This window comes from Muntiacus reevesi, chromosome 15, assembly GCF_963930625.1.
Source record: "Muntiacus reevesi chromosome 15, mMunRee1.1, whole genome shotgun sequence".
Lineage (NCBI taxonomy): Eukaryota > Metazoa > Chordata > Mammalia > Artiodactyla > Cervidae > Muntiacus > Muntiacus reevesi.
This window is the reverse complement of record NC_089263.1, coordinates 20,132,409-20,142,852: the sequence shown is the minus strand read 5'-3', so window position 1 is coordinate 20,142,852 and position 10,444 is coordinate 20,132,409. Positions and strand designations below refer to the sequence as shown.

Here is a 10,444-nt window from a genome sequence, read left to right as displayed (position 1 = left end):
CAGCAGTCATTTATGAATTGTGAGAGTTGAACCATAAAGAAGGCTAAGCGCTGAAGAATTGATGCTTTTGAACTGTGATGTTGGAGGAAACTCTTGAGAGTTCCTTGGACAGCAGGGAGATCAAACCAGTCAATCCTAAAGGAAATCAACCCTGAATATTCTTTGGAAGGACTGATGCTGAAGCTCCAATACTTTGGCCACCTGATGCGAAGAGCTGATTCATTGGAAAAGACCCTGATGCTGGGAAAGATTGAAGGCAGGAGAAGGGGATGACAGGTTGAGATGGTTGAATGGTATCACTGATTCAATGGACATGAGTTTGAGCAAGCTCTGGGAGATGGTGAAGGACAGGGAAGTCTGGTATCCTACAGTCCATGGGGTCACAAAGAGTCGGATATGACTTAGCGACTGAATGACAACAGCGTTCATTTGGAAGAGTAAATGTGTGAGACTACTAAGAAAATTCTGAATGAGCAGAGGGTGGGTGGGGCAGTCGTGCTGGGTAAAAGGCACTAGATTTCCCAGGGGGCTCTGGGGTGGGATCAGACTGCTGGAATCAAAGGGAGAGCCCAGCATCAGACCCAGGTGTGAGGGACTCAGTACAGGACACAGGAGTATTTTAAGTGGGAAAGAGATGGATTATTTAATAAAGACTACGATAACTGCCTATCTATTAAAACAAGAGCTCTCTACCTCATAGATTCCACAAAAAGTAGCTCCAGAGGGAAAAAACAAAAAATTGAACTCCAGAATTACTGAGGAAAATATAGGATATTTTTGTATTCCAGTGTGGAAAGGTCTTTTCTGAACAGGACAGAAAAAAGCTATAGTAAGGGAGAAGATAAACAGATTTTACCGCCACAAATATGTGTAAAGTTTGTTTATGATGGAAACCACCAAGATTAAAACACAAATGACTGGGAGAAAATATTTGCAACACATTGGTGTGTATGATCACTTCAGGAGAATTAACTTGCTTTGAGCTCCTTAGAGCAAGTCATGGGGCCTACTGAGCAGTGGCCAGCTGAATTTTTCTGGGTCACCCAGGGTCATTGCTGCCAGGCCAGGACATGTGGCATCCTGTCTGTGTCACAGGGAAAGAATGAAGGTTATCAGAGAATTCTCTGTCACACAAAGAATGAAGTGTTGAGCACAGTGCCTGGTACATTTAATATAAGAGCTCAGTAAATATGAGCTACAATCATGTTCAGTAAGGATGCTAAGCAATTACATTATAGCTGGTGTTATTTACTAGTATAACTTGTAATCCAGTTTTAAGGGAGAACCTGTGAACCCCCTAGGAAATTAGTAAAATAAAGGCTGTTTTCTTTGGAGGTATTAGATGTGCAAAGAGGTTATTCATCTGCCAGGAACTGAAGTGTTCATTCCTACATACTGGCCTCTTAGAACCCCATAAGGCAGCATTGCTCAAGGTGTGGTCCACAATCACCAGAATTACCCATTGAAAGTCCAGCTGCCCGGCCTGTGCTGGCCGGGGCTGCTCCTTCGGCTGGCACACTGGAGGAGCGTCTGTGCAGCAGAGCCATGGGTCCCCAAGACTGACTGGTGATGAGAACAAGAAATAAAACCCTCCCCCAGCGCACAGGAGGAGAAACCGATTCCTTGGCACAGCCTGTTGAACCAATCTCTGGGAGGAGGGAGCCAAGAATCCACACTTAAAACAAGCTCCCAGGTGAGTCTGCTGCACTTATAATTTGAAAAAGGGCCTACTATTTTAAGGCTAGCAGTAACCCTTTCCCATGGAGCCTTGGCCCTCAGGCCTCACAATTCTGAGGGTTACATCAAAACCAGAACCAGATCCCTAATATATACTTGAGGAAGTGTTTGCAGTTCAGGAAGGTGGATTACTTGTGCTTGATTGAAATTTTTTAATATACTTTTCAGCTTCCATTTCTTAAAGGATACTAAATTTTACACATACTTTGATCCTGTTTGTTTAAAGTATTACTGCTGTATGGACTCATAACTGTACCAACTTCATTCTGACAGATTTCCCTTTATGGTATGTGGTAGAAAAAAATGATGCCTCTTTTGCCCTTTGTAGAAGAATGCACATTTCCAGTTCAGAAATACTCAAAATATGTATGTAAGTAATCCAGTTTATAAAATGTGATGTTGAGAATACAACAGCCTTGTTAGAAACCATGGGATTAAGAGTTGGTCTCTTTCCTAGGTTAGATCAATACCTGGACTTTCCTGGGGTGGTCCAGTGGTTAAAACTTGTGCTTCCACTGCAAGGGGTGCAGGTTTGATCCCTGGTCAGGGAGCTAAGATCCCGTGTGCCATGTAGCACAACGTGGGGAAAAAAAAGATCAATGCCTGGAATTAAGAATGTAAGTGCATTAACCTATAAATCATACTCTGGAATTGGAAAGAACTTAGAGATCATTGTGTCAATATAATTTGATAACCTAACGTTTAACTTCTAATTAATATTTCTCAGTGTTCAGTTTTTAAAAAAAAAATCAACCAGGGACCTTAGGAGTAAGGGAGAATTTGAGAGGAAAGAGTCCTGGGGGCAGATACCGTTTGCCCATGAGCGAGTGCCTGCTTTCAATGCAGGATCCTCTGCTAAGGAATATGGAATTTCTCTTCAGTTACACACATGGTGTCCCAGAAAGGCATGTAGAGCTCATTTAGTCCAACCCTCTCATTTTACAAATAAGCAAGCTGAGACCCACAGAGGTTACATGAACTCCCCCATGTCAGTGGCAGAGCCAATTTAGCGTTCTTTCCACTATACAATATCGATACCAGGCTATTGCACGAATCCATTTTCAGTGAAATAAAACACATTAAAAAAAAAACACACAGAGAGCCAGGACATGAGAGAAACAACCTCAACCACTGGCAATGGATAGGATTCTATTCCTCTCTGCAACTCTCTACCCATGGAGAAGCATTTTGTGTCCAGGAAGAATGGAGGACTGTGTGGCCAGCTGGAACCATGAAGAGAACAACTGACTTACTGGGCCCACCCTGTGCAGGGTGGGCAGGCCACACTGCACTCTGATTCAGCTTGCCTAGGGGATGAGTATAACCTGTGTGGAGAGACTGACATCCTTACCCTGAAATTGACCTGTGTACCACACTGTCACCATGTTTAACTAATGATGTTCATGCACTCAGAGGAAGGAAATCATAGTGTGAGTGATAGGAATGAGGCTTCCCATCCAAAAGAGAGATTTTTGAACTAAATTTTTACTTTTCCCTAACAAAAAAATGTGTACAAAGAACAAACACTTCAAGGAGCAATTCTTACAGGAAAAAAAAAAAACATGATAGAGGACAGACTAGATCCTTCACATCAAACCTCAATTTTACTTAGGGTCAGAGGGAAATTGATTGTTAACAGTTGCCAGGACCGAGTGATTCTGCAAAGAGTGTCCATCCATTTTTGGCTCCTGACTTAGACATTGCTCAGTTCAGTTCAGTCTACTCAAAGTCATGTCCATCGAGTCGGTCATGCCATCCAGCCATCTCATCCTCTGTCATCCCCTTCTCCTTCCAATCCCTCCCAACATCAGGGTCTTTTCCAATGAGTCAACTCTTCGCATGAGGTGGCCCAAGTACTGGAGTTTCAGCTTCAGCATCAGTCCTTCCAATGAACACCCAGGACTGATCTTCAGGATGGACTGGTTGGGTCTCCTTGCAGTCCAAGGGACTCTCAAGAGTTCTCCATTACCACAGTTCAAAAGCATCAATTTTTTGGCGCTCAGCTTTCTTCACAGTCCAACTCTCACATCTATACATGACCACTGGAAAACCATAGCCTTGACTAGACGGACCTTTGTTGGCAAAGTAACGTCTCTGCTTTTTAATACGCTATCTAGGTTGGTCATAACTTTCCTTGCAAGGAGCAAGCATCTTTTAATTTCATGACTGCAATGACCATCTGCTAGACATTGCTAGTTGAGAACAAACCTGAACTGAAAGAATTCTGAAATTAGGAGTAGGCACGGGAAACAGTGAGACTTTATTTTTGGGGGCTCCAAAATCACTGCAGATTCTGACTGCAGACATGAAATTAAAAGACGCTTGCTCCTTGGAAGGAAAGTTATGACCAACCTAGACTGCATATTAAAAAGCAGAGACATTACTTGGCCAACAAAGGTTCATATAGTCAAAGCTATGGTTTTTCCAGTAGTCCTGTATGAATGTGAGAGTTAGACCATAAAGAAGGCTGAGCGCCAAAGAATTGATGCTTTCCAACAGTGTTGTTGGAGAAGACTCTTGAGAGTCCCTTGGACTGCAAGGAGATCAAACCAGTCAATCCTAAAGGAAATCAATCCTGAATATTCATTGGAAGGACCGATGTTGAAGGTGAAGCTCCAATACTTTGGCCACCTGATGCAAAGAGCTGACTCACTGAAAAAGACCCTGATGCTAGGAAAGATTGAAGGGAGGAGGAGAAGGGGATGACAGAGGGTGAGATGGTTGGATGGCATCATCAACTCAACGAACATGAGCTTGAGCAAGCTCTGGGAGATGGTGAAGAACAGGGAAGCCTGGCATGCTGCAGTCCATGGGGTTGCAAAGGCATCTGAGGCTAAGCGACTGAACAACAACGAGGTACAGGAAGCCTGTGTGGGGGTCGGAATGAGGCTTCCTTGGCATTTGGAACACGACAGGGTTGAAGATGGAAGACACAGCATTCAGCATGGAGGCCTGCGAAGCTCACTGATAGAGGAAAGACAGGTTTCCTTTGTCAGAATGCCTGGGGAAGTGCATTCAAACTGAATGAGTGGACACTTGTCCTGTTGCCCCCTCAACTAGTGCCTCAGAATGCTAAATAAAATATTAAAAATGTAAAAGCATAGTCATACTCAAGAGGAAATCTCCTTTGACTAAGAAAGGAGAGAACAACTACTGCCATGAGCAGAAGATGAGGCTGTGCAGATCTGGAGAAAAGGACAGATCCTTGGAGGGGCCAGGAATCTCTGTTGACCTAATTCTAGGCCAGAAGCAAAATTGTTTTTTGTTTTGGCCATGCTGCAAGGCTTATGGGATTTTTAGTTCCCCAACCAGGGATTCAACCCAGGCCCTTGACAGTGAGAGCACAGTCTTAACCACTGGACTGCTTGGAAAGTCCCCAGACATATTCCCAGCCCAGCAAAAGCCAACGTAAGCATACAAGTAAATTGTGAAGCCCTCTATCTCAGAGATTTAAGGTAGTAATGTATTAACATTAATTTCCTGATGTCAATGGTTGTACTTTGGTTTATATGGGCTGTTTTTATTTGCATTGGGTGTTCGTTGCTGCTCAAAGCCTTTCTCTAGTTGTGGCAAGCAGGGGCTACTGTTTGTTATAGTGTGCAGGCTTCTCATTGTGGTGGTGGCTTCGCTTATGGAGCACAGGCTCTAGGCATGCGCAGGCTTCAGTAGATGCAGTGTGTGGGCCCTAGGGCATGGAGATAGTCATTGCTCCACATGGGCTTAGTTACTGCACACCTTGTGGAATCTTCCTGAACCATGGATCAAACCCCTGTACCCTGCCTTGACAGGCAGACTCTTTACCACTGAGCCACCAGGGAAGTCCTAGCGTGGTTGGAGTTAACCTCAATTGTGGTCAATGTTGTTTGGTTAAAAAGGCTCAGAGTGGGAAAAAGAGGGATTCTAGTCTTGATTTTGACACTACTCTGTTGAGCCATTAACAGGTCTTCTCACCTCTCTGAGCTTCATATTTCATCTTTGTAAAGTGAGAACAATAATCCCTACCCTGCCTATCTCACCCAGTTATTATAAAGAACAATTAGGAAACACATGTGAAAAGAAAACATCAATCATCTAGTGACCAGGAAGTGGCCTTTGACCTAACAACCCTCCTCACCCCCACAAGTGTACCTGTTTAGAGTGGGCTAATAACCCTCATCCAACCAGTCCATCCTAAAGGAGATCAGTCCTGGGTGTTCATTGGAAGGACTGATGCTGAAGCTGAGACTCCAATACTTTGGCCATCTCATACGAAGAGTTGACTCAGTGGAAAAGACCCTGATGCTGGGAAGGATTGGGGGCAGGAGGAGAAGGGGATGACAGAGGATGAGATGACTGGATGGCATCACCGACTCGATGGGCATGAGTTTGAGTAAACTCCGGGAGTTGGTGATGGACAAGGAGGCCTGGCGTGCTGCGATTCATGGGGTTGCAGAGACGACTGAGCAACTGAACTGAACTGAACTGAATAACCCTCAGCTGCTCAGCAGTGATCAACAACACTTCACTTGATCCCTTCAGGTGGACGCCTCGAAAAGCTCTGCCCCTTCTCCCAGACCCTGATGGGTTCCAAGGGTTGGTCAGTTCCCAGGCCACTTCCTGGGGCACTTGGAAGTTCCTGTCGCTTAGCAACAAAAGGAATCAGAGATGGGATGATGGTGAGACAGGGTGGGGTGCCAATCGCAGGTTTCCGTGGCAACCTGGGGTATGAGGGACCCTCCCCCCCCTCACAGGCCCTATCGTGTTGCTGCTGGGGACTCTGCTGAGCAGATCTGCCAGTAAGCAGGGTGGCACTTCTTTCCAATACATATGTCAACTTCTTTCCCACCCGACTTCCTCAGTGAGGAAGCCTACCAATTTCTGAGCATCTATGTGTCAGGCATGTCACCTAGCTCAACCCTGATAGTTACACAACCTATCCCACTGATAAGGAAACCAAGCTCTGAGGGGGTTCAGGCCCTCAACCTGAGGGACCTATTCCAGAGGGTACACAGTTGGAACCGTGCCCTACTGAAGGGCAGATATCTCCTCCCGACACACACACACACACATCGGTTCCCCACTGGGGAGGCTGGAGGAGGAGCAGCAGCAACTCAAAGCTTTATCCAAATGTTTTATTTTGCATAATGACTTTCAGACCAGCATTTATAGATAAGCCTAAGTCCCTGAGGGGCCAGAGATCCCACCGTGCAAAACAACAAAGAGACCCAAGGCCTGAAGAGGGGCAGTGAATGCATTAGAAATGGATGGGGCGCAACATCCCACAACCTGGGGCTCAGCTTAGTTGGTAGATCTTCAGAGTCAGAAAAGACACGTGTATTTGGTCTCTAATATCTGTGGTGAGCGAACCAGGGAGAGAGCTTGGGAGGCATGGAAAGGCTGGAGTATGCATCTTCTCTGGCCTGGGCAAGGATGGCTCCAAGCACCGCTCAGAGTGTCAGCCCCCGCTCCTTAAACAGCTGCCTTAGGGCCTCTTCCAGCTGTCGGTTTGTTCCCTGGAGCCCCTTCACCACCTGTGCCGCCCACTCGAAGTATTCCTGGACTCGGTGTTCAGACCATCCTGCGTAAGAGTGGACAGAAAACCGCTCCTGTTGATGTCCAGGAGTGCCCTGGATTTTGCCCACTTCCTGAGGGGCTTGGCGCGGGGCCATGAGTTCCTGATGGAAGGATTTGTGCTGAAAACTTCCCCTTGGCCCAGCTTCTGTATTTCTACCGTATGAAAGATCAGAAGGGTCTAGTAAGATTAGTCTAGGGAATTAACAAGAACACTTGGGCTTTTATTCCAGGGGAACTGACCAACCTGTGCTTTCAGAAGATGGATACCCCTCCTTTTTCCCTCAGAGCAGGGTGGGGGAGAGCGTACCCTCTGGGGTGCAGCGATTCAGGTCCCTCAGATTGTACAGCTTATCTGCCAGCTTCACCAGTTTAGCTCCGGGGCTGCTCTGGGGTGCCTGCTCCACCTGCAGCCGCTTTCTCTCCAGCTTGGGCAGAGTCTTGTCATCTGTCACCTCCTCCACCAGGCGCCGCACTTGGTCTCCAAAGTGCAGCTCCACCTCATCCAGGGTGGTGTCTGTGTCCTCCACTGTGTCATGGAGCAGGGCTGCCTGCGGACAGGCTCCCACTCAGTCTTGGGACGCCTGCCAAGGGGTGCCCAAAGCTGATTGGGGCCCCTGATCCCCAGCCCAGCCTCCTAGCAGAGGAGGAAAGTTACCTGTAACACCACGATGTCAGTGATCCCCGCCTCGTGGGTCAGGATCCGAGCCACACCTGACGGGGCAAAGCAGGAAGTCAGGAGGGGTTCAGGGCGGCATGATGTGGGTTCTGCAGAGCCAGAGGTGGCCGCCCCTCACTAGCGGGGTGACCGTGGGCAAGTCCTTTACTTTTTTTTTTTTGGATGTCCACTGTACACTGGGAACAGCCATGCCGACCGCCCCAGGTCGCCGTGAGTCTTAAACACGAACTGTGCCTGGCACAAAGCTTGGTACCGACTAGGTGCCCGAGGAGTTGCGCGCCCTCCGCGTTCCCTTCCCGGTCCCCAACCCCAGGAGGCTACAGCCGTGGCTCCCCCGGCGGCGCGCCCACCGATAGGGTGGTTGATGTAGGGGGTCCCTTCGGGGTCCTTCCGCCGCTGCCGTTGGTGCTTGCGGGCCGCGAAGTCAGCAGCCTCCAGGAGCTGGGCCACCTCGGAGCCCATCGCGTAGGTGGGGCGGGTACCTTACGTCCCAGGCGCCCGGGGAGCGTGGACCCAGCGCCCACAGCGCCCCCTGGCGCCGCGGAGGCCCGGGAGATGGTGGAGTCTGGTCTGGATGCGTTTTTTCGGGTCTGATGGGTGGGCCTTGGGTGTGGGAAGCAGCTGCCCACAGCATCGCAGCTGCTAGTTAACTGTGCTTTGCCGAGGGTGCAAGAAGAATATGGCCTGGCTCTCTGGGAGCCCGCAGCCTGGGGGAAGGAGGAAAACAGACAAGAAGACAGTGGCCTCACTGTGTCCGGAGCAGGAAAGCGCAGAGGACTGTGGTAACTTGGAGGGAGAGCAAGTCACCTAGCCTCTGGGGAGGACCCTCTCCCGCCATGAAAAGACAGTTTTCAAGCTGCCAATGCTCTGAACATTCTCAAAGTTCTCTAAAAATAGTTCTCCCTGCAAGAATGGCTTGGTTGCTATGGGCAAAGAGGCCTCACACTAGTGCCCAGAAGACCCCTGGGCCTGACCTTCTGGAAATTGCAGCTTACAGTAGGAGCCCTCCGTGATGGTTTCAGACTTAGACTCCCAGGCCGCAGTGCTGTTTCTGCAGGAACTGTTTTCTTTGCTCTCAGGTGCCAGGAGCAAAATCTGCATGTCTTTCTTGTGCCATGAGGGTTCCTACTTCAGTCCCCAGGCACTGCTGTGGGGCCCTGGGGCTTATGATCATTGTCACTGTTGTTCTGAGAGCATGACGTTGTCAGGCCTCCGTAGACACTACAACAACACAGCACTGCGGGCTGGTGGCCTCTGGTCTTTTGGAGAAATCCCCTGTCTCAGCAGACAGTATCTATGAAGTATGAGGTTTGCTGAGACCGGGAGACCCTGGAAGAGCTGTCCCTGTGAAGTGGGGTTGGCTGATTGCTAAGTTTACTCCAGTTGATTAGCAGCTTTTGTACTCTGGCTGGTAGCTGGGGCCGATGACTCAGGGGACAAGTTAACGAGAGCACTCTCTCTTGCTTTTCAGCTAGTCTTGGTGGTTGCCACGTTGCAGAAGTTAGAAAGGGAAGCCCCAAACACTGAATATGAGGTCTCTGGGGCCTGAAATGGAACAAGCTGAATTCCCATGGCTTCCACAGCAGCCTGAAAGTTAAGAGTAGGTGGAGAGAAACATATCTGGTTCTAAACGCGTGTCTGTTCTTCAGGCTAGTGGCTCGACTCTTGGCTCATTCCTCATTCAGCCCTCCAGCCTTCTGAGCCTTTCCCCCTTCAGCTCAGAGAACCTTAGGCAGCGTGGAGCCACAATCCCCACATTTTTCAACAGAAGATAGAAACTCAGTCACTTCCATCTCTCGCTAGAGGTCTGTGACAGAGAAGCTTCAGGTTTGTGTTAACGGTGCTTTGATTTTTATCTCCTTACAGTCTGCATCTGTGGCTTAGAAATAGAGCTGTTGGGGTTTCTAGGACCAGGGCCGAGGTGGAAGTGGAGGTGACCTCTCATGGGCTTCCAGAGGCGGTCAGGCCCTCTGCTGACAGGCCTGTCGGTGGGGCTACTGCTGTTCTTCAGCTGGATGATGTGTGCTCAGCCAGCCTCCCTCTCAGGTACAGCACTCTCCTCTGCCCACCACCCCTTCCAGTACTTACTCTTTTAGCAGGTATAGTCTACTCTGGGGAGCTGGTGAGGAGAGAGAAAGCCTGCCCTTCTGATAATAGTTGACCCCTTTTACTCTCCAAAAGGAGTGAGTGGGATGTGGGTAGATCACTCCTGCCTGTCTCCAGCCCACCTCACCCCTCCCTTCAGCTTTGGCCCACCACCCCCACCTGTGCCAGACCACCTGGGATGCTGATGGCCGTCGCTACCCGGGTTTCTTCTGCCCTCGTCTCTCTGACACCCCGGAGGAAGCCTACTGCTGCCACCTGCAGGCTGCAGGGGGCTTCTGCTGCACTCAGGCTGAATTTGAGGCATTGAACCAGGTCAATCTGTCTGCCCTTCGGCCTCCTCCCATCTTCAGGTGAGAACTCCAACTTCAGAGC

General features: G+C 48.9%; 1 protein-coding gene across 1 annotated transcript; it reads right to left on the bottom strand.

The window, feature by feature from the left end:
* Positions 1 to 6,833: 6,833 nt before the first annotated feature.
* Positions 6,834 to 8,471, bottom strand: HDDC3 (HD domain containing 3). The gene is made up of 4 exons (XM_065906417.1): positions 8,317 to 8,471; positions 7,946 to 8,001; positions 7,598 to 7,838; positions 6,834 to 7,294 (listed from the first exon to the last, which is right to left on the bottom strand). The coding sequence occupies exons 1-4, from the start codon at positions 8,426 to 8,428 to the stop codon at positions 7,164 to 7,166; spliced, it is 540 nt and encodes a 179-aa protein (XP_065762489.1). The 5' UTR covers positions 8,429 to 8,471; the 3' UTR covers positions 6,834 to 7,163.
* Positions 8,472 to 10,444: the final 1,973 nt, after the last annotated feature.